The 18,658-nt window shown below is 41.7% G+C and overlaps 1 protein-coding gene across 1 annotated transcript; it reads left to right on the top strand.

Moving 5' to 3' along the window:
* Positions 1–1,057: 1,057 nt before the first annotated feature.
* LOC124180054 (general transcriptional corepressor CYC8-like) lies at positions 1,058–18,520 on the top strand. Its single transcript, XM_046565053.1, has 8 exons — positions 1,058–1,206; positions 2,310–2,452; positions 2,638–2,890; positions 3,059–3,187; positions 3,436–3,555; positions 15,873–16,222; positions 16,307–16,657; positions 16,807–18,520. Exons 2-8 carry the CDS (start codon positions 2,324–2,326, stop codon positions 17,506–17,508), a joined length of 2,034 nt encoding a protein of 677 aa, XP_046421009.1. The 5' UTR covers positions 1,058–1,206; positions 2,310–2,323; the 3' UTR covers positions 17,509–18,520.
* Positions 18,521–18,658: the final 138 nt, after the last annotated feature.

The raw sequence follows: 18,658 nt of genomic DNA, 5'->3' as shown, positions 1-18,658 counted from the left end.
TATTCTACACTTTCTATGTGGCGTATTTTCCTCATATTTCAGCTGATCAGCTGAATAAACGTCGATCGTCAACCTTAAGACCATAAATCGGCAGTGGAAATCTGAAACTGGGTTTAAAAAACTCTTACTTCGTGTAGATAACAAAATTGTAGAATACCGGAAATTACATGGCCAAAGTTCACATTTATTTCGAATGAAAATAACTTTATCACAATAATACGAAACTTCTCGAAAACGACATGTGAAAAATGAGACATTGACAGCAGACCAAAAGGTTTATCAAATTAGGCTTATTCCAATATAAAATGTTGTTAAATTCATATCAACGTAAAAAGTTTTCTAGGTCGAGTCGCGTGAGCTCAATTCACGATACTTTTTTTTTCTCGTCGAATTACGGAGCTACTTCGTCTTGAGGGTCCGAGTCGCAAAATGGTTGTAAAAAAAAAACTTTTTTTTTTGTGCCTAACTGGAGGTGGCCCCTGAGTCGCAATCGCATCGGTCGCATTGACATAACCAAGCCACTGATTGAGAGTGCAACCGGAATTGCCCGCAGGAACCTCGCGACTTCGGTCTACACGCTTCGCATCATCAGATGAGAGCATGCTCAATATAATTTTAATTTTTTTTTACTGGCCCCTGAGTCGCAATCGGATCGGTCGCATGTGGGTCGGATTAACATAACCAAGCCACTGATTGAGAGTGCAACCGGAATTGCCCGCAGGTACCTCGCGACTTCGGTCTACACGCTTCGCATCATCAGATGAGAGCGTGCTCAATATAATGTTAATTTTTTTTTATTGACCCCTGAGTCGCAATCGGATCGGTCGCATGTGGGTCGCATTAACATAACCAAGCCACTGATTGTGAGTGCAAGCGGAATTGCGCAGTTACCCTGCGACTTCGATCTGCACGCGTCGGATGGTCAGATGAGAATGAGAGCGTGCTGAGGCGCGTTTAAAAATTCAAACGCCGCCTGTCCGTTATCGCGCCGCTCCGCTATGAACGGACCTTTATGGACCAGAAACCTTGGTGCCGTTTATTGATCGCCGCGCAGCGGTGCCATATTTCTTGGTGTTCCTCGTCCCGCCGCGACGGCCGTCCAGTCGACCGAGGACGTTGGCCATTTCGGTATCGTTTCGTCGAGTTCCATTTTCCGAATTTTTTACCCCGACAATTGTCAACCGACGAACGTCGTTAGACTGTCAGGTACAAATTTGTCTCATTATAGTCCTGCCATGCCTACCTGAATTGTCACGTCCTTTAACCACATTTACCCACTCGAATATTACCCAGAATAATTGACGTTTACGCCCGTCACCCGTATCAGGTGATCGGTTTCATATTCATTTGTTTATGCGTACGTTAATTCATATTTGCTGTGTAACATATATGCGTATATCGTTTCATATATTTGTCAGCCGTGGAAAGTTCTTTACTATAATCGTACGTTAATCTCGTTATTTTTTGTTACACAAGTACCTTGCTTGCGCAATTTTCATCCACTCGGTATCTGATCGGATTTGTTTTGTTTACCAATTATAGTGTGGCCAAAGATTGCGTCAGTCAGAGTTTCGTTTGTTCCTAATTGTCTCCAACAAGTTGGGTTCTTTTTTATCGAGCTTTAAAAACGTATGTATAATACCATGTTTACAGTTCGGAGCACTTGCTCGATGCTCGGTGGTTACTCGTCCAGCGCCCATACGCGTTTTTTTAATCAGAACAACATTACGGTGCTGCACTCTGTTGCTGCTCTGTGAACTAGTTCACAGCTGTTGCCACACAGAAGAGATACCGACAACTGTCACCTTGTAGATGAAATGATGACTGGTGGCCGTAATGAGGAAAAGCACACGGGAAGCATATTGTTTTAAATTCGGCGATTAGTTATTTGACCGAAAAGACTTCTTTGATTTTTGTAATATAACGTATCAGCGAAGCAAGGGTGTTGAAAGAATGAAACTAAAATGATACAGAGTGCACGGATCAGAGACACGGTCTATAATTGAATAACAGTAATTTCGATAGTTTTCTGTATTTTCGTCTCTCACTCTGAAAATAGTAACGGAACGCCCTAGAATTTTTCAACACCTGATAGGCTTCATCTCAATGTGCAAATTACATTTTTAACCGCTGCCAGATCGTTGTAGCACTGCTACTTGCCGCAAACCTTGCTCACTTCTATTGTAACGGCAACTACTTCCGTACCTTGATTCTATGTGTTGCAACAAATCTACCTGCATTTTATGTAAAGGTATGTGTAGTCGCTTGTTCATTACCAGTTATAACAGGTTTGTATTTTTTGTCTGCAGGGTCATTCTGGAACATGTTGGCACAAACTGGATGTACATCGAAAATTAACGCAAACTCTGATGCGAAGGAACAGAAAGCTGAAACATCGTCTATGATTAAGATGGAGGAATTGCTGAATGAGGACGATTCCAATACCGCTGAGGTGCTCCATGTTTGGTGTACACTTTATTTTCAACTATTTTACAGGATGATTAATTGTAAATTTCTGAAAATATAAATAATGAAAATCGATGGATACTGGATAATCAATCTTCGAGTTATGAATATACATGTAGTAATTGAATCGCTTTTTTTGGAAGTACGATGAAGTGGAATTCTTGATTTTAGGTGGTACTCTCGAACAAAGGAGGTCCTAAAGTCATTCACAGGGGTTTTATGTACACATTGCATAAGAAACAACCCAATACGATACGCTGGCGATGCGTTGGCAGAACGTTGCACTGTAGAGGAAGTCTCATTACTACAGGGGATTGCAAAAAACCAAGAATACGAATGCAACACAATCATAGTCCAGATTTTGCCGCAGCACAATTGGCCAGAAAACGATACATTGCTTTAGGTCAACCTCCGGTGCTTTCAGGTCAGTCTACATTATTGTTAAAAGAAATAGAGAACGAAAAATGATAACAGTAGCTGGCAACAGAATTTCATTTTTAAATGCAACTTTGAGCGTCGAGTTTCACTTTTGTAACACATTCTACACTAGTACATCCAAGTTCTTACTAATTTAGCTGCTTTACTGTCCCAGATGATGAGCCTAGGACACGAATGGTACAATCTGGGAATCTAAAGCCTAGTGATTTTGTCTCATGGACCGATTGGCAGATCCAAAATCAATTACAACTCCAGTGCCCAATGCTGCCAATACTACCAAACGGTAATTTAAACCAGTCATTCATTTGCATGACGAGTGCCGGTGATAAGGGACTATATTTACGTTTCAAAATTAATAATGAGTTAAATGAACGATGGATTGTATTTCAGGAGACGCAAGTTTCTTTTGCCTTTATTATACGCTGCATTGATCTATTCAAAACTCTGACCAATTATCAAGACATGTCACAAAAAATTCTCGGCCAATTTCTTACATTTAATATGAAATATCGTAATTATTTCACATCGCAGACGTGGAAACGAAGCGGATTACACGATCGACGAGCAGAAATAATAGTGAGTTCGAGCTAGTATCTGATTGGCAAGGCGGTGATCAATCTGAAGGTCAATTTTTACCGGGACTTCAAAAAGGTGAGCCAATTACTTTTAATGACGTTGATTAAGTAACCATTCGGAATGTTTCGATTTGTTTGAAGTACCTAAGATGAATGAATTTCCCTGCAATGCTTCAAAGCATACACATTTTAACAAACTCCTTTTATCCCGCCATTTCACGTGTTTATTCTACTTCCTTTGGAAATTCAACGAATCGTACAACACAACCGTAAGTATTTCACGTATTACGAAATTTTACAATCCCCCCTTAACACGCGACAAACAAAGTGTTCTAATTCGTAAAATATTGCGAGTATTATGAGCAAGAACCGCGTAGCTTTTTCTCATCGTCAGCTCATTTCGGCGCCTAGGAGTATGCAACCCAACTGGCAGCAGTGAAAGGCTCACTTTAAACATCATCTGCGCCAATTTTAAAGTTTGACTCAGCTGGTATTGGGTAATTTGAGATTTTGCTGATGGTTATGGCATGACGTATCGTTATTCCAATAGCTTTTTCTTTTCTCTTTTCATCAAAAAATCTTCAAATTACCGTTCACCGTGGGATAGAGTTTCAAACGACTTATATATAAATACAAGTTTAAGCAAAATTAATTAAACTAACGTGTATTGGTAGTTTGAATATGTTTCTTTTTTACGTTCTTATCGGATATTTATCGCACGCTCGCTTCATTAACGAGAGGAAAAAAAGACACCTTTTATCGCTTTCGTCTTCGGTTTTTCAAATTCGTCATCAAACGTTGAGATTTAATTGACCAATAGCGCGATTGTTTTCCCAAGTACATCTTCTTAGAAATATATTGATGTCAAGAAGAAACAGAAATGTCTGTGATACGTACAACAACATCTGCAATCAAATTTTCATACACCCACCTGCGATGTGTATAGATATGTGTATAAATTTGGTACGTAAGTAAGAATAAAACTCTTATTAAGAATATGATAAATATAAAATACATGTGACTAGATGTTTTAACGGCAATTGCGTCACTTTCCGTCGATATATCTGTGTATTCTTTCTCATCAAACCCTTTTTAGTATCGTGAAATATTCCATACTTCGATTTGCAGTGGAATGTGTAACGCGGTGTATGAAATGTAAGTAAAACGCAAAAGGCGTCGTTATCATTTTGAAAACTGAGATTGCGGTTTATTTTTGCAACGCTCCGAAAGCTGCCAAAAGCGTGCAACGCATGTTACAATGTAACATGTTAATCGATGTCTTGACAAAGTTCGGGCAACGTAATCAGGTCGGATAGTAGAGCGCACATATGATACAGATAATGCGTTGACGACCGGCGCCGTCGCACATGCGCGTCCCGACGCCCCTCGGCCACCGATTTCGATTTTAGTCATTCCTGGGTCGGGGGGATCGTTACCACTGAAGCACGGTGCAAAGCACATCGGCCATTTTCTAAGCTCTTCCCGTTGCGATTTTATATTCGTCAATCCCAGGTTCGCGAAGCTCGGTCCCGTGTGTTTTTGAAATTTTTTTTTCGAAAATCCGTTCTCCCCAGTGTTCTTATCGTCCTCCTGCCGCTTTTCGCGCACCAACCGCGCTTCGATATTAACTGGTAAAACGTAAACGAATTAATACATAAAACAAGAAATACAAGTAAATATAAAAAAGCTTCGGTGGACTCGGTTCTTCGACCGAACCAGGCTGAAAAACACGAGGAAATACGGTGCGGCTCGATCAGTGCCCGGTTTGCGCGCGTTTCGTCGTTATGATGATAGTAGTGAATGACTGCAGCGAGAGTATTACGAGTGGCTTATAGTGCGTGTGGTTCGGTTTCCTCTTCTCCAACTACGTTCACTCCGTCTAATTTGTTATCAACGTCGAACAAAACTCTCCGGGCTACCGCACCGCATTCAATCGTCACTTTTTCTTTATTTGTTATAACATTTCCAGTGAGTGATTAAGATACATCCGACACCTATTACAACATGTTACAACGCCGCCAAAGTGTTTTTCTTAAAGCACGTTTTTAAAGCGGCGCTCGATACGACAACGCGACCGTCAAATCTCTGCAAAATACCTACAACTCGATCTCTAAAAGAGCAACGAGCTTGTGTTCTCCCTCGTACGCGTCCAACACAGTCATATCCATACGCATTTGTAACATATTTATATAAAGCGCATACGTAGTACGCACAGATATACATATACATTATCAACCCAGGGCGAGATAATGATTGCTTTTTATAGACGGAACGTCTCGTTGCAAGGAATGGGTTGCTATAACCACAGAAAGCCCCTGCTTCTAAGAATAATTATATACACGCTCAATATTTTCGTTGTAAAGGCTCCCCCGGCCGACAAACGCGGGGCTAATACGCACGACGATCGCCTCGCAACATTCGTATTTCTCCCGTACGCGTAATCGTCCAATTTATCGGTAGCCGTCTCTCGACTCCACTGTCCAAATCGCGTCGGAAACGAGACGTGATTTTTTTTTCTTCCCCGTTTCCTCAAGCTGCGGGATTTCGTGCCTCGACGGAATTGAAAACATCGACTACTACGTCGCTCCGCAGATTCATATCCGACACAGAGAGACGCTCACGCACACACGTACACGGGTTGAGACACAGCGCGCCAGCGTCGCGGAGTCATTGTCTCATTCCCGATCGATGTTTGCGGCTCGATGCCGATTTATAGCAATTGCCTTTTCGCACCTCGTTCCGCGATCTTTTCGAAACCGTTGCATATTTAGCAGGCCGAAAAACCAGGCGCGCACAAACTGAAATTTACTACGTGCCTGATAGAGGCGGGTTCTCGCGACGCTCGCTTATTGATCCGATCGTAATCCTCCCTGGGTCGACTGCATTGAATCGAAAACTGAACGCCGCTGCACCGACTCGGCCGATATCGAAGAAAATCGGCGAGAGAAAATAACAGGCATCTGCCGCGACGTGGAGCGTCGGTTTAATCGTTGATGACGTAATTCACGCTTAGATTACACTCTTTGTCCGCGATCTTCCAGCCGTACAGGTCCCGAATCCGGTAAAAACTTGCACGAGTTACGGACTCCGTGCACCAGGCCAGCTCTATGCAGACAAGCTCTGACTCGTCGTCGCAAATTGAAACTATTTATACCGACGTATATCGCTAATCGTACCAGAGCGGCCACGTGACCACTTGACGTACCGTCGCTCCCGTATATTTACGACACTTTCGGATAAAGTTTACGATGAATACCGATGATTGTGGGTGGTTTTAGGCGCTCGAGGAAAGCTCGTTACTATCGCGAAATTTGATTGGAATTTTTGTCCAGATATTACGGGCATTTTCGGTTCGAACAAAACAACAAACCGCAGCGACGTTGCGTCCTACGATGCGGCGACGAATGCTCGGTTTCAAAACCGCGGTGGGACTGGAAGGAAGAAAATTTAAATACTCTTATCGAATCAATCAATGTAACGAACTGAAGCTACGTGCTTCTTATCCGACACGTTGCTCGACCCGGTGTCTTATTTTCACGTAATCTCTAGCGTCTGTACCACATTCGATGTGAATCTCCGTAGCGTTTTACCAACAAACAGTCTAACCGAAAAATGAATTAAAACAAAAAAAAAAGATAAATGATGAAAACGAATAGGTTTACCTGCAGGTGCGGTTAAATCAATTTTGGTTCAATTTTGTTCCAAGATTACCCTCAAGAGGATCTTATAGTCAAAAAAATTACGCATCGCTGATGTGAAATTACCGCAGACAGCGCAATTCTACGTGCAATGCTGAACATAAATGTACTAATAAAATTTCGTTTTATGTAACAATGATGCCAAGAAATGTATTCCTGTAATTGAATTATGACTAGGCATACATTTCCTAGTGTTATTTTCCCATGAAACGAAAATGTTTTCGGTCAGATTTGCTAGGCATTGAATTTAGAAGTGCGCTAACCGCGCCATGTTCGCATCTATGCTGTGTAAACTTACCAACTATATTTTTAGGTAATAGTGAAAATATGTGACATATTTTATACGGTTGGTAAAGACTGACTATAGCATCCTCTTAGCGTGATGATAATTGACAGAAATCGGTTTGAATAAATGATAAAAACATATTATTGATATCATCTCCAAAAAATGTTGCGTACAACATTACTTTACAGCGTATTATAAGTATTGCCGTTGCACAAATTGTACACTAACAATGTGAATATTATCATCAAAAATCGAACTTTGGTGGATTTGCTGACGAAGACTCGTTGAAATCAGCGATTCAAAATTGACGACAGCCGCACCTTTGCTGCATAATTTTACAGTTGCAATGCGTTGTTGATTAATCGTACCCGACAATCTCTCATTTATAAGTATCTGAAGAAATCTGTTGTTTATTATTAGATGGTACATGTACATGTCCCGTTGCAGTAAAAAGTTTGCGCTTGAATACGGTGATTAATCGTCCAGCCCGCTGCGTAAATTTTCAAAATTCATTTCCTTCCGAGGAAGCAGCAACGTCCGGTTTTGTAATATGTATTTCACACCGCTTAAGTCGCAGCGCGTGACACATTGTAGATGAAAAAATTGTCCTCAGGCACGAAAAGTACGAGGTCACGACCTGTCCTGGAATAACCAGGGGGGCACGAACAATGGGGTGGACGTCCCTCTGCTCTTAGGCGACCGCGTTTGCCCCCCTCCGTCTTTTCCCTCGGCGAGTTCAGCTTTACTCGCCAGGTTTTAGAGCCGAATTCGAAGCGGCAAGTCTAGGGCTTGTGCGTACACCCGGCATGCTGGAATGCGAACCCCTCGACCGAGGAGTTGGCAAAATGAAAAAGTCCAGTGTCGAGCTCGCCCGGCGCGTCTGGAAGACGTTAGACCGATCATTCGATCATCTCTAATACCAGGGGTAAGGGGACTTAGACCCGGTTTTTTATCCTCACTAGTGAGTGCGCGTATAACCGTTCGACCCGGCTGTCGGGACGCCGGAGATTTTCATATCGCCATTGGAATATTGAAATTCTTTTGAGTTGTCCAACTCCCGCAGGAGTCGTAAGAATCTGAGAAGCCGAGTGTACGCAACGCTTTTCATCGGGGTTCAGGGGTCAAGGTATAGTCACCGTATTCGCGTGAATCATTGCTGCAGCACGACATGCTTGTACACGTATACGTATATCCACGCAGCCGGCTCAGCAAAGTTTAACGATTTGAATTCACGGCGAGTTCGGTAAAATCGGGGCGTGTTTGAACTCGGCGAAATGGTTGTACACGAACGAGTATAATATACGTATGTACGCAGTTTCACTGGAAAACGGTTTGACGTATTGACACGTCTCGCAAGGATCTCGCGTCTCAAGATACCGGAGAATACAAAGGCGTCAAAATTTCGGGATCACGTAAGATTTTGCACAAGAGAGTGTCGGGCATCATGAAACAGGAACCGGAAGACGAGGACGACTGCCTCGTCGATCACGTGACAACCTCCGCATTTTCCTCCGGGCACTCGAGCAGCCGGGTTAGATCCCATTCTCGAAGTCTCAGGGCCATGGCGAATCCCAGCGCCGTTTGGGCCCACTTCGATCTCTGCCTGAACGACCCTCTCAGAGCCCAGTGCCGTATATGCGGTGCCGTTGTCGTCAGAGGGGGCGCCAATCCCCGACAGTGCGGGACCACCAATTTGCATCGACATTTGCGGGTTCATCACGGAGGACGACTTATCGGGAGACGGTATCACGGTAATGAGAAACACGATTCTACACCATGCAATGCTTTATTCCCATTTTGTGCATTTTCTAATTTCATGTAAAATGTATATTCGGTATACCTTTTCTATGCTATTTTTGTTTCATTTATATCCGGCAAGGAAAATTCACTCGTACCGTCAACATCACGAGTAATACTACGTGAGATAGACTAATACCGTTGAACACGCCTTCGACAAAGTGCATTTACTGTTTCCTTACACCGCGTATAAACACGCGGGGTAATCGCGCTTGCAAATATTTATTCTATCTTTTTCAATCGCGCAATTAAATGCGATGCAGCCAGTACCTACAGGTTCACGCAAGTTAACTTTGCGAGCTGGTCGCAGGACACGGCCCACAAATGCGTAACATTGCGCGTGCCTTGCGATTCTGCGACAATAAAACATACACCTCCAAACGCACTTTGCAGACCATGAACGTGATGAGACAACCTCTAGGAAGTATAATGAACCGAGGAGAGCTCGCTTCGTTTATCGATCAAATTTTACTCTTCCTCTTAATTGCAATTTGGCTTATAATACTCGTGAGCCGTTAATCCTGCGAGTCCTCGCGGCTGCTCGTAATTATGCAGAGTTCAGGTCAGAACGGCAGCTGTTATACGAATGAGGCACAGGCCTCCTGCACTGGCTGGATAAAGGGAAATTTTTTAATTCGTCATATACCAACCGTCTGGCCGACGAGAGCTTCGTTGTTCGACGGTCTTGCGGCTCATTTGACGTAACGCCGCAGCTGGACGGGTTGGGAAATACACCGATTACGAACTGCTGCAGCGGCGTCTTCAACGAAGCTCATTTTGCCGGAATATTTTATTCCCCTCGAATCTGAAGAGAACGCATATTCGTAATTCTCATCTATAATATTCAGCACTTGTCGACAAATAAGAAATCCCTTCGATCCTGTTAATACGTATTATACAGAACAGGATTAAAGACTGCAGTTTTGAACTTTTTCTCGCTATCTAAATTACGCATCAATCTACAATTCTACACTGTTTTCGCCCAAAAAAGCCTAGCGCAAACCGTGGTGAGCGCACTTCTACGCGAATACTTTTGGAACTCGAACTATATAGACGACCTAAACGAGAATTATTAGAATTTTAACAGGAACACGCACTACGAACTTACAGGCGTAATAAAGCACGAGGGCTAAGGTTATCAACGATCCTCCGATACAGCGAATGGGCGTGTAGCAGAACGACAAAAATTGCTTATCGCTTACATTGACCTTAATTTTTATCACGGAAAGAAAAGTAATAGGTCAAAGACGAAAAACCTCTTTTCGTGCATCTTCCCTGCGTTCTATAGATTTAAATTTTCTCACATCTTGCCGTCCGTCGTATCTTGTAGCCCCGCAAATTCCACCCAACCTTGTAAAAATCTCATAGCGATGATCCATTGACAGTTGGCTGTACGGATTTCAATTTTCCACCAGCTTCGTCAAAGTTGAGAAATTTTTTTTAGACACATTGTCGCTAGAAGCTAAAATGAGGTTCCGTTTTTTTTTCTCTCTCCTTCACTTATCGATTGCACTGAATTTTCGAGATATAAAAAATTTAAATTTTCAATTTAAAAATCGAAGCGCGAAAAAGTTCAACGCTTGTATTGACGATTCTACAGCCATAATAAATTTCATCTCTCAATGCATCGTCAACGATTCTACCAAATTTATTTATTTCTGTGACTTGAACTTTTCATCCGTTCATATTTTAAATAAATAAAAAAATCAAATAAAAAAATAAAAATACCAGGCAGAGTAAAACGACGACGAGGGTGTCTGTAAGACTGATGATCGAGGATTATACAAATTCACACACATACCGCCTACATGAATAATCAAATACACGTAGAAAGGATGAAATTTTTTAGCCTCGTTGTATGATACAGGATAAAAAAAAAAGAGTATTGTTGAACCCTTGCGGCATATTACAGCCGCACAGGAAGCCCAGACAACAGAGGTGAAACATGGCGGCGTAGAAGAAGTGGGAGTCGTCGGGAAGCGAGGGGGGTTGGTTTTCGCGTCTTTTAATCAATAATTTAAAAAAATGTATAAATTAGTGAGGCTAGTGGGGGCGTCGCGGACCCGACCCTCCCCCGCCCCCCTCCCACCTCGCCCCACACCCCCGCCACTTCTCCACCGCGTCGTCTCAACCGAGCATATCTGTATCGGAGGGGAAGTTTGAAAATTTAATTATTGTACCTAGCAGCTATATAGGAGGGGGACCGAAGGGCGGTGCCTCCGCTCGAAATTACTCGTTTATATATCGCTTTATGAATATGCGCCAGGCGCCTCTCTCTCTCTCTCTCTCTCTCTCCCCCCCTCTGTCTTTCCCCCTCGTATTGCAAAAAATATCAACAAAGGCCTTCGAACCGCTTCACTTCCTCGAAAAATGACGGCTGAAAGTCCTGATCTCGCGCTTCCCCTCGTCCTCCTCCCCCCTCCCCCACCTCTCCGTCCGTCCGCGCTTTTAATTCCTTCTACTCCCCCGGCCATGCAATATTCCAGAGAGAGGGTCGATGAATTCTCATTTACGTTATCATATATCTTTGAAAAATATTGGTTTGAAAAATAAAGATGAACGCTTTACAAGCTACGCATAAGGATAAACTTGACCTATGAAATTAGGCGATATTAAAAAACTTCCTGTTCTTTTATAAACGCATACATGTGCGTATACTTATACGCGGTATCGTGTAGGCTATAAATTTTCTCCGATAATTGAACGATTGTACGTTTGCGTATGTTCGTACTTCATGTAGTACGCAGGATCAATTCCATGAGACAAAAAATTGCGTGTATTATATATTTTTTTCGTTCGACACAGTTACTAACAATTACAATGTGTGAATTGAAGGAAAAAAAATATGGTGAAAATAGTACCATGTTTTGTTGAAATTTTGAAAATAATTCTTCTGCAACTTGAAGTATAAAATTATTATGTTAATATTAATTCAATTGACCTTTTTGAATTTACCTTTTTCCCTACATCGCTCAAATTGCGATTAATTTAAATGTGCGAATAATTATCACAATATACGCTCTGGTCCAGCGGCGTATTTTGCGGCTATGCTTATATCACATATATGTTCTGTGATAAAACTGTGTTTCCGGGTCAACAGGAAGTCGACAATCACATAGTTATACTGATTGTTGTTCAGTGGCCTGTATACCGTAAGTCTTAGATTGACTGCGTTACAGTTTTCATACCTCTCGTTAAACAAGCCGCACTCCTGGATAACAAAATATAATAGGTACTTGAGTCTCGATCGCCGTGTAGAGCAAAACTAAATTTAAAGCGACAAAAACGCCACACTCAAGAGACAAGCAAGGTTGATTCTGTGACGAGACTATACGTTTTTCATTCGTACACTTACACGATTTTGCAGCAGAATTCGTACGGCTACGATACAAGTACATCGTTAAATCGAACAAGGCCGCCCTATATCATCTTCGTATAATACGCCGATGAGGGAAAAGACGGGGATAAAGAGAAATGGGAAAAAGTCGGTTCTCATCGGAAGCGTATCTCGGTATTGAGGCGAGTGAAAAGCGGGGGTGGGTGGGACTGAACGTGCGCAGTGCAACCCCGTAGCTTTCTCTGGGCTTTCGTTGCTGCCCTCGCTGCACTTGAAAAGAGGGACGTCGACGGCCAAGTAGTACGACTCGCGTGTTCGACTGGCGCAGATGCGTCGCTGATTGGGAATTGTCGTAGCAATTGCGGGTGATTAGACGTCGTCGATAAAAACTTATCTTACACACGGATGATATAATATAATATAATATAACATAACATAACATAATATAATACGATACGATACCATACATTAATACGCGAGGCATCGTCGTGCGGTGCAAAAGTGAGCGTGTGGTGACTGGTAACGACGTTTCTTTGTGTGCATACGCAATTTCTCTAGCGTCGATATTTTTTCCTATCGTTTTTTATCGCCAAACGCCCGCGTGACTTCGCGCCTCTTTCTGCATATACACACACACACACACACACACACATATATATATATATATATACATATTATATATATATATCGACATGGAGAGGTATCGTTGCGACGAGTTTGGTTAGTGGCTGTATTCCTGCAACGCGGCTTTAATTTCTTCTATAACCTAGGTCAATTCAGCCTCGAGATATTGCGCAAACAACACGTATATTATGTCTAAAGTATGTACGTTGTACATAATACGATGTCGGAGTCGTTAAAATTAGTATATATTCAATCGTTGCCGCTGTTTTTCGATAACAGAAATAATGACCAAAACAAAAACAAACCAACAAATATCTGTATAAAATTGAAATGTCAAAGGGTTGGTTGTACAATAAATAAAAACAAAAAAAACATTCTAACCCGCCTACGCCTGTCTGTTTATTATATTAAAATAATTACGTATACGCACGTTAGTATACGTACGTGTGTGTTCAGAGCAACGCGACGTGTGGGAAAGAACGTTGAATGCCAGATATAACGCGGATGCTGCTTATGCCGCGTGCCTCTGAAAATAACTCATGTATAATACTGGAGAGCTAGAGAGCAGGCGAAAAGAAAATCTGTTTTTGTATTCTTACGTCCTCCTCAAAGCCTCGGAGACAATGATTGCATTTTCATTTTCTATCTTTTATTCAAAGAATAAGAAAATATTTATTATAGTATTTGTACCTGATATTTTGTAATTTTCTGCAGCATGGCTTGCAGAACTTAATTATTTATTTTAAACGATGAAACGACCAAGTAAGTCGCAATTCGCAATTGGGGGAATAAAAAATATAGACTTGTGTATTACGTGTATTAAAATTTGTACCCAACCCGTGATATGTACTTTATTCAAACAGGTGCAGTAAAAAAAAAAATAATATTCAAGACAGTCGCATTTGACTGGAAGTTGTAAACTTAGAGTCAAAACTTTTCGAGAAAAATCATGAGTTAATAAAATTTTCAACTCCACGAAATGATCGTTGCATTATACGAGTTATAATTTCCCCTTTGAGCTATGAATCGTTCGATTATTAGTCGAAAATTGCATGTGATTGTTTGAGTAAATATTTAACGGTACGGATTCAGAATCATCTTGCAAAATAGTGATTTATCCACGTGAAAGAATATTTGTTCAATCGAGTTGTTGCAAAACTTGGTTAACCGTGCAAAGAGGAATACAACCACGAAATCAAATCTTATGTTGTACGATTCTTCCGTTGAATAAAACAATTCACTTTATACCTAATGTAGGGATGTTCGATCTTTTGTAAAAAAAAAATCGATCTCTGGACCAATCCGATTCTACTAAATATCTAAAGGTAAAAAACCGATCTTGATAAAACCGATCTTTTCATATCACGTGTTCCAAAAAAGCCAAACTCTAAAGTAGGCGAATGATCGAAACCTAAAGCTCAACAAATAAACAACATCCAAATCCTACGATACGTTTAGAATGGGAGATAGAATCAAGTGCACTTTCTTTTCTACCTTGACTCTCTCAATCGTACATTGATTTTCGAATCATCACCATTAGGCATGTAAGATGCCAGTGTCAAATCTATAATTATAGTCTTAGTAGGGTCGCAAATTTTGGCCAATTTAAGTTAGGCCTTCTCACACTTGAACATTCTCACGTGCCCTCGGCATAATAAAATTGTTCATTGTCCTGTTGTCCCAAAACCCGGAACCCGCAACCCGGAAGCAAGTAAAAGAATCTGTACCAAAGATCGATTTCTCCGCGTCAAAAAGATCAATTCATAATCGAACATCCCTAAACTGATGAAAACTTTGCTCGTATGAAAAAAATAAATTGCACAGCTTGTTCGCGTTATCGTTGCTTCGCGGAGGAGACCTGCAGGGACCTGGTGGAAGGTTAAACGGAAGGTTACCAATGAACACGATGCACCCGACAGCAGCAGCTTCTTCCTTTCCGAATTACAAATCGTCGCCGGTGTCGCAGAAGTTCCCGGGTATCGTTAAGCAGCGGAAAGTGAATTTCTCTACCCGCGAAGTCGAGACGCTCTTGGCGATGGTGAGACAGTATCGGGACGCGATATTAATGAGCGTTGCGAACGGGCGTGGGTGGCTCCAAGCTTGGCAATCCGTAGCTAAAGCTGTATCGGCGGCCGACGGTGTTGAGCGGAGCGAATCCGACTGTAGAAAGAAGTGGACTTATCTAAAATGGGAGGCGAGACACACGAGCAAGCCGGGTAGAACCCCGACTTCCAGGGCTGTTCTGGACATCCTTTTGAACAAGGATTCCACCCTTGAGAACCACTTCGCTCCCACTGACCCCACTAACGCTCGCGGCAATGAGCAGCTAATGATACCGAGAGATTGGGAAGGTCTTCTTCAGTCTCATCTCGGACCTTGTAAGAATGCTATTCCAACCTTTCGGATCGACCTTGTAGCGTGTAGTCTCTTTCATAGATTGTTCCAGCAACTTGAATTTCTTTGAACAAAAATTTCAGAATCACTCAACAAAACCAACTAGACAATATTACGTTTTCTGCCCCAAGCAACACCGCGAAATTGTTATTTTTAACTTCTTCACTTTGATGCAATTTGCACTTTATCATCAATGCAACCATTTTAACAGTTACACATCGATGTGATAACGTGCACTACCCTTATTCTTGTTCCAGTACTTCCTACGCCAACGCAGGCTAGTTCCGGTAGCAAAACAATCAGGATAGGACAATCGCTCATAAGGCCGAGACCCATCGCGCCAGCACCTTCTCAGCACCTTCAGCAATCCCAACAACAACAGCAACATCATCCGCAACAGCAACAACAGCAGCCACAGCAGCAGCAGCAGCAGCAACAGCGACAACAACTCCAGCTGCCGTTGCAACAGCAACAACAACCAAAGACTTTAGTCCTTAAAACCATTCCCCTTAAGGTGAAACACGTTGCTCCAACCACCATAAAAATGGCACCCCGTCAACCACCCAGTGTAATTCCTCAAACCACTGTACCGCAACAACCAACTGAGGTTAGTATATGAGTTACAAATTTATGTTCATAAGAAGAAAATCGATGCTTTTGGAAATTACAATGCCATTTAAACTTATTTCAGGTTTGTCTGCGATGGAATAGTTACCACAGTAACATGCAGAATAGTTTTCCCTCTCTGTTAGATACTGAGCAATTCGTCGATGTCACTTTAGCTTGTGAGGGTCGATCCCTGAAGTGTCACAAAATGATTTTGTCCACCTGTAGCGATTACCTCGCTGATCTTCTGCGTGAAAATCCTTGCCAGCATCCAATTATCCTCATGAAAGATATCAAATTTTGGGAAGTTGAGGCACTAGTCAGATTCATGTACAGGGGCGAGGTAAACGTCGCCCATGACAAGTTACCGCAACTATTGAATGCCGCCGAAGCGCTGCAGGTCAAAGGACTGGCTGGTCCCAGTCCATCCTCGCAGGTATTTCCTATTCCTCTTCAGTCATTGCTGTTACACAAATATTAGATACGCACCCACTCACTTTGTAGTTGTCGATGAAAAGTTGGAGCTTGTCATTGAATGGCAGCTTCTGAAAAACCCAATGTGATATTTCAATTTTTATCCCACAGAGTACAAAGCCACCGATGTTAATCCCGCAATCAAAGCCTTCGACGTCCCAACCAATAATTCAGCGAATCTCATCAGAAACCAAAGAAGCCAAAAGCCAACCTCCCAATACCGCCAATGTGATAACTGCTCAGAAACGTACTCAGAAACGTCGCCCTTCAGAATCAAACGAACCAAGCAAACCGTTCACGAAAATCCGCTTGCAGCGTCCCCAGAGCCCTGTTTCTCCGACAGTGACAGTGAAACTTGAACCTTTAGATATACCTTTAAGTCCTACGGAAATGTTTCCCGATGGTCACGACAACCGCTCGTCATCTCCTGCACGATATGGGAACTTGGATGACTTTCATGAGGAGGAAGATCCGGAAGGTGATCGGGAGCGGAGTAGCACCGACCGAGATCTGAATTTTTGTGAGATACCTGGTCCGCCTGATCTCAACGATAGCGAAGAACAAATGGAATTCGTACCAACGGACTTTTTGGAACAGGAACAAGATATTTTAGATGATCACGAAAACGAGCACGAACAGGATCCGGACCACGACGGGGAAGATGGAGAAGATGAAGACGACGGAGATGATGGGGATGACATACACGAGTTGAACGACAAAGACGAATCACCGGATCGGAGTAGAGATCCCGATGACGAAATTGAGGACGACAACTATTCAGAAAAACTCCCGGGAGATAATAATATGACATAATTAAATGTGTTTTTCTTGAATCTTGCGAGCCGAACGCCAAGAAATTGTAAAATTACGCTGGTCTGTACATTAGCAGTATTAATCACTGCTCAGTATGGTTTAGTCTGGTTGGAAACGCTAATCACTGATCGCGATAGATGACCTTGTTCGTTTGACAAATCTCATCGCGGAGGACTGCGAATACCTCTCTTTCTCTACTTTATCTACAACCAATTTATTCGTACCGGATTTGAATCAACTGGAATGCGCACATTTGTTTCATGTTTGTCGCGTGGCTATAAGAACATGTTTACGAATTTGTACACGATTCTACTGACACCAAAAAGTATTCTAAAATTGTTATTTTGTTTCTGTTTTATTTAAATATTTTTTACGTGATTTTTTGATTTTATGTTTGTTTAATATGCAATTTGTTGCTACATCTATGATTTAATCGATGCATTTATACAATTTAGTCGTAACGATAAGTAAGTTCTCTGCATTCAGTCATTATACAAAGATTATTACTCATTCAGAGTGGAATTTTAAAGAAAACCAAGGTAAATCCAAATATTAGAAGAAGCCTGTAATGTTGCCACATTTTATATCATATTAAAATTACGTATTAGTTGATGATAGTATACATTACTAGTTATAAGTACGAATTAAGTTATTATTCAATATGCACATCACGGACTCCTTGGAAATAATTAGTGATGAATTCCGGTGTATATCTATATGCAAAAGGAAGACAATTCGGATACGTACATACGACGGCAGTACGTATTTATATGTATGTATCGACGTTTGAAATTTGTGTCACAGAATGTCTTATCGTTCATAAATAGGTATCAGGTAATAAATATAAAAGCTATGTACCTACCTACCTGTTGTGTATATTTCAAGAAATATGGATAACGCAAAAGTCTTATAAATAAACGATCATTGTGTCATAATACACTTGATTTTCCACGTTCACGCTACTTTTCCTTTCTACCATTCGCTTTGTGCAATCTCTAAATTCTGACCGATCTAACCGTAATCACTCAAGACCGTAGTAAAATATATATCGGTTTAGATTTCCGATAAATGAATTTGATTAAATCGGTTCAGCCGTAATTAAAAAAAAAAAAAAAAAAACGTACCCAGTTCATAACTGCAATGATAAAAT

The sequence above is a fragment of the Neodiprion fabricii genome, chromosome 4, assembly GCF_021155785.1.
Source record: "Neodiprion fabricii isolate iyNeoFabr1 chromosome 4, iyNeoFabr1.1, whole genome shotgun sequence".
NCBI lineage: Eukaryota > Metazoa > Arthropoda > Insecta > Hymenoptera > Diprionidae > Neodiprion > Neodiprion fabricii.
This window is presented reverse-complemented; position numbering and strand designations above follow the sequence as displayed.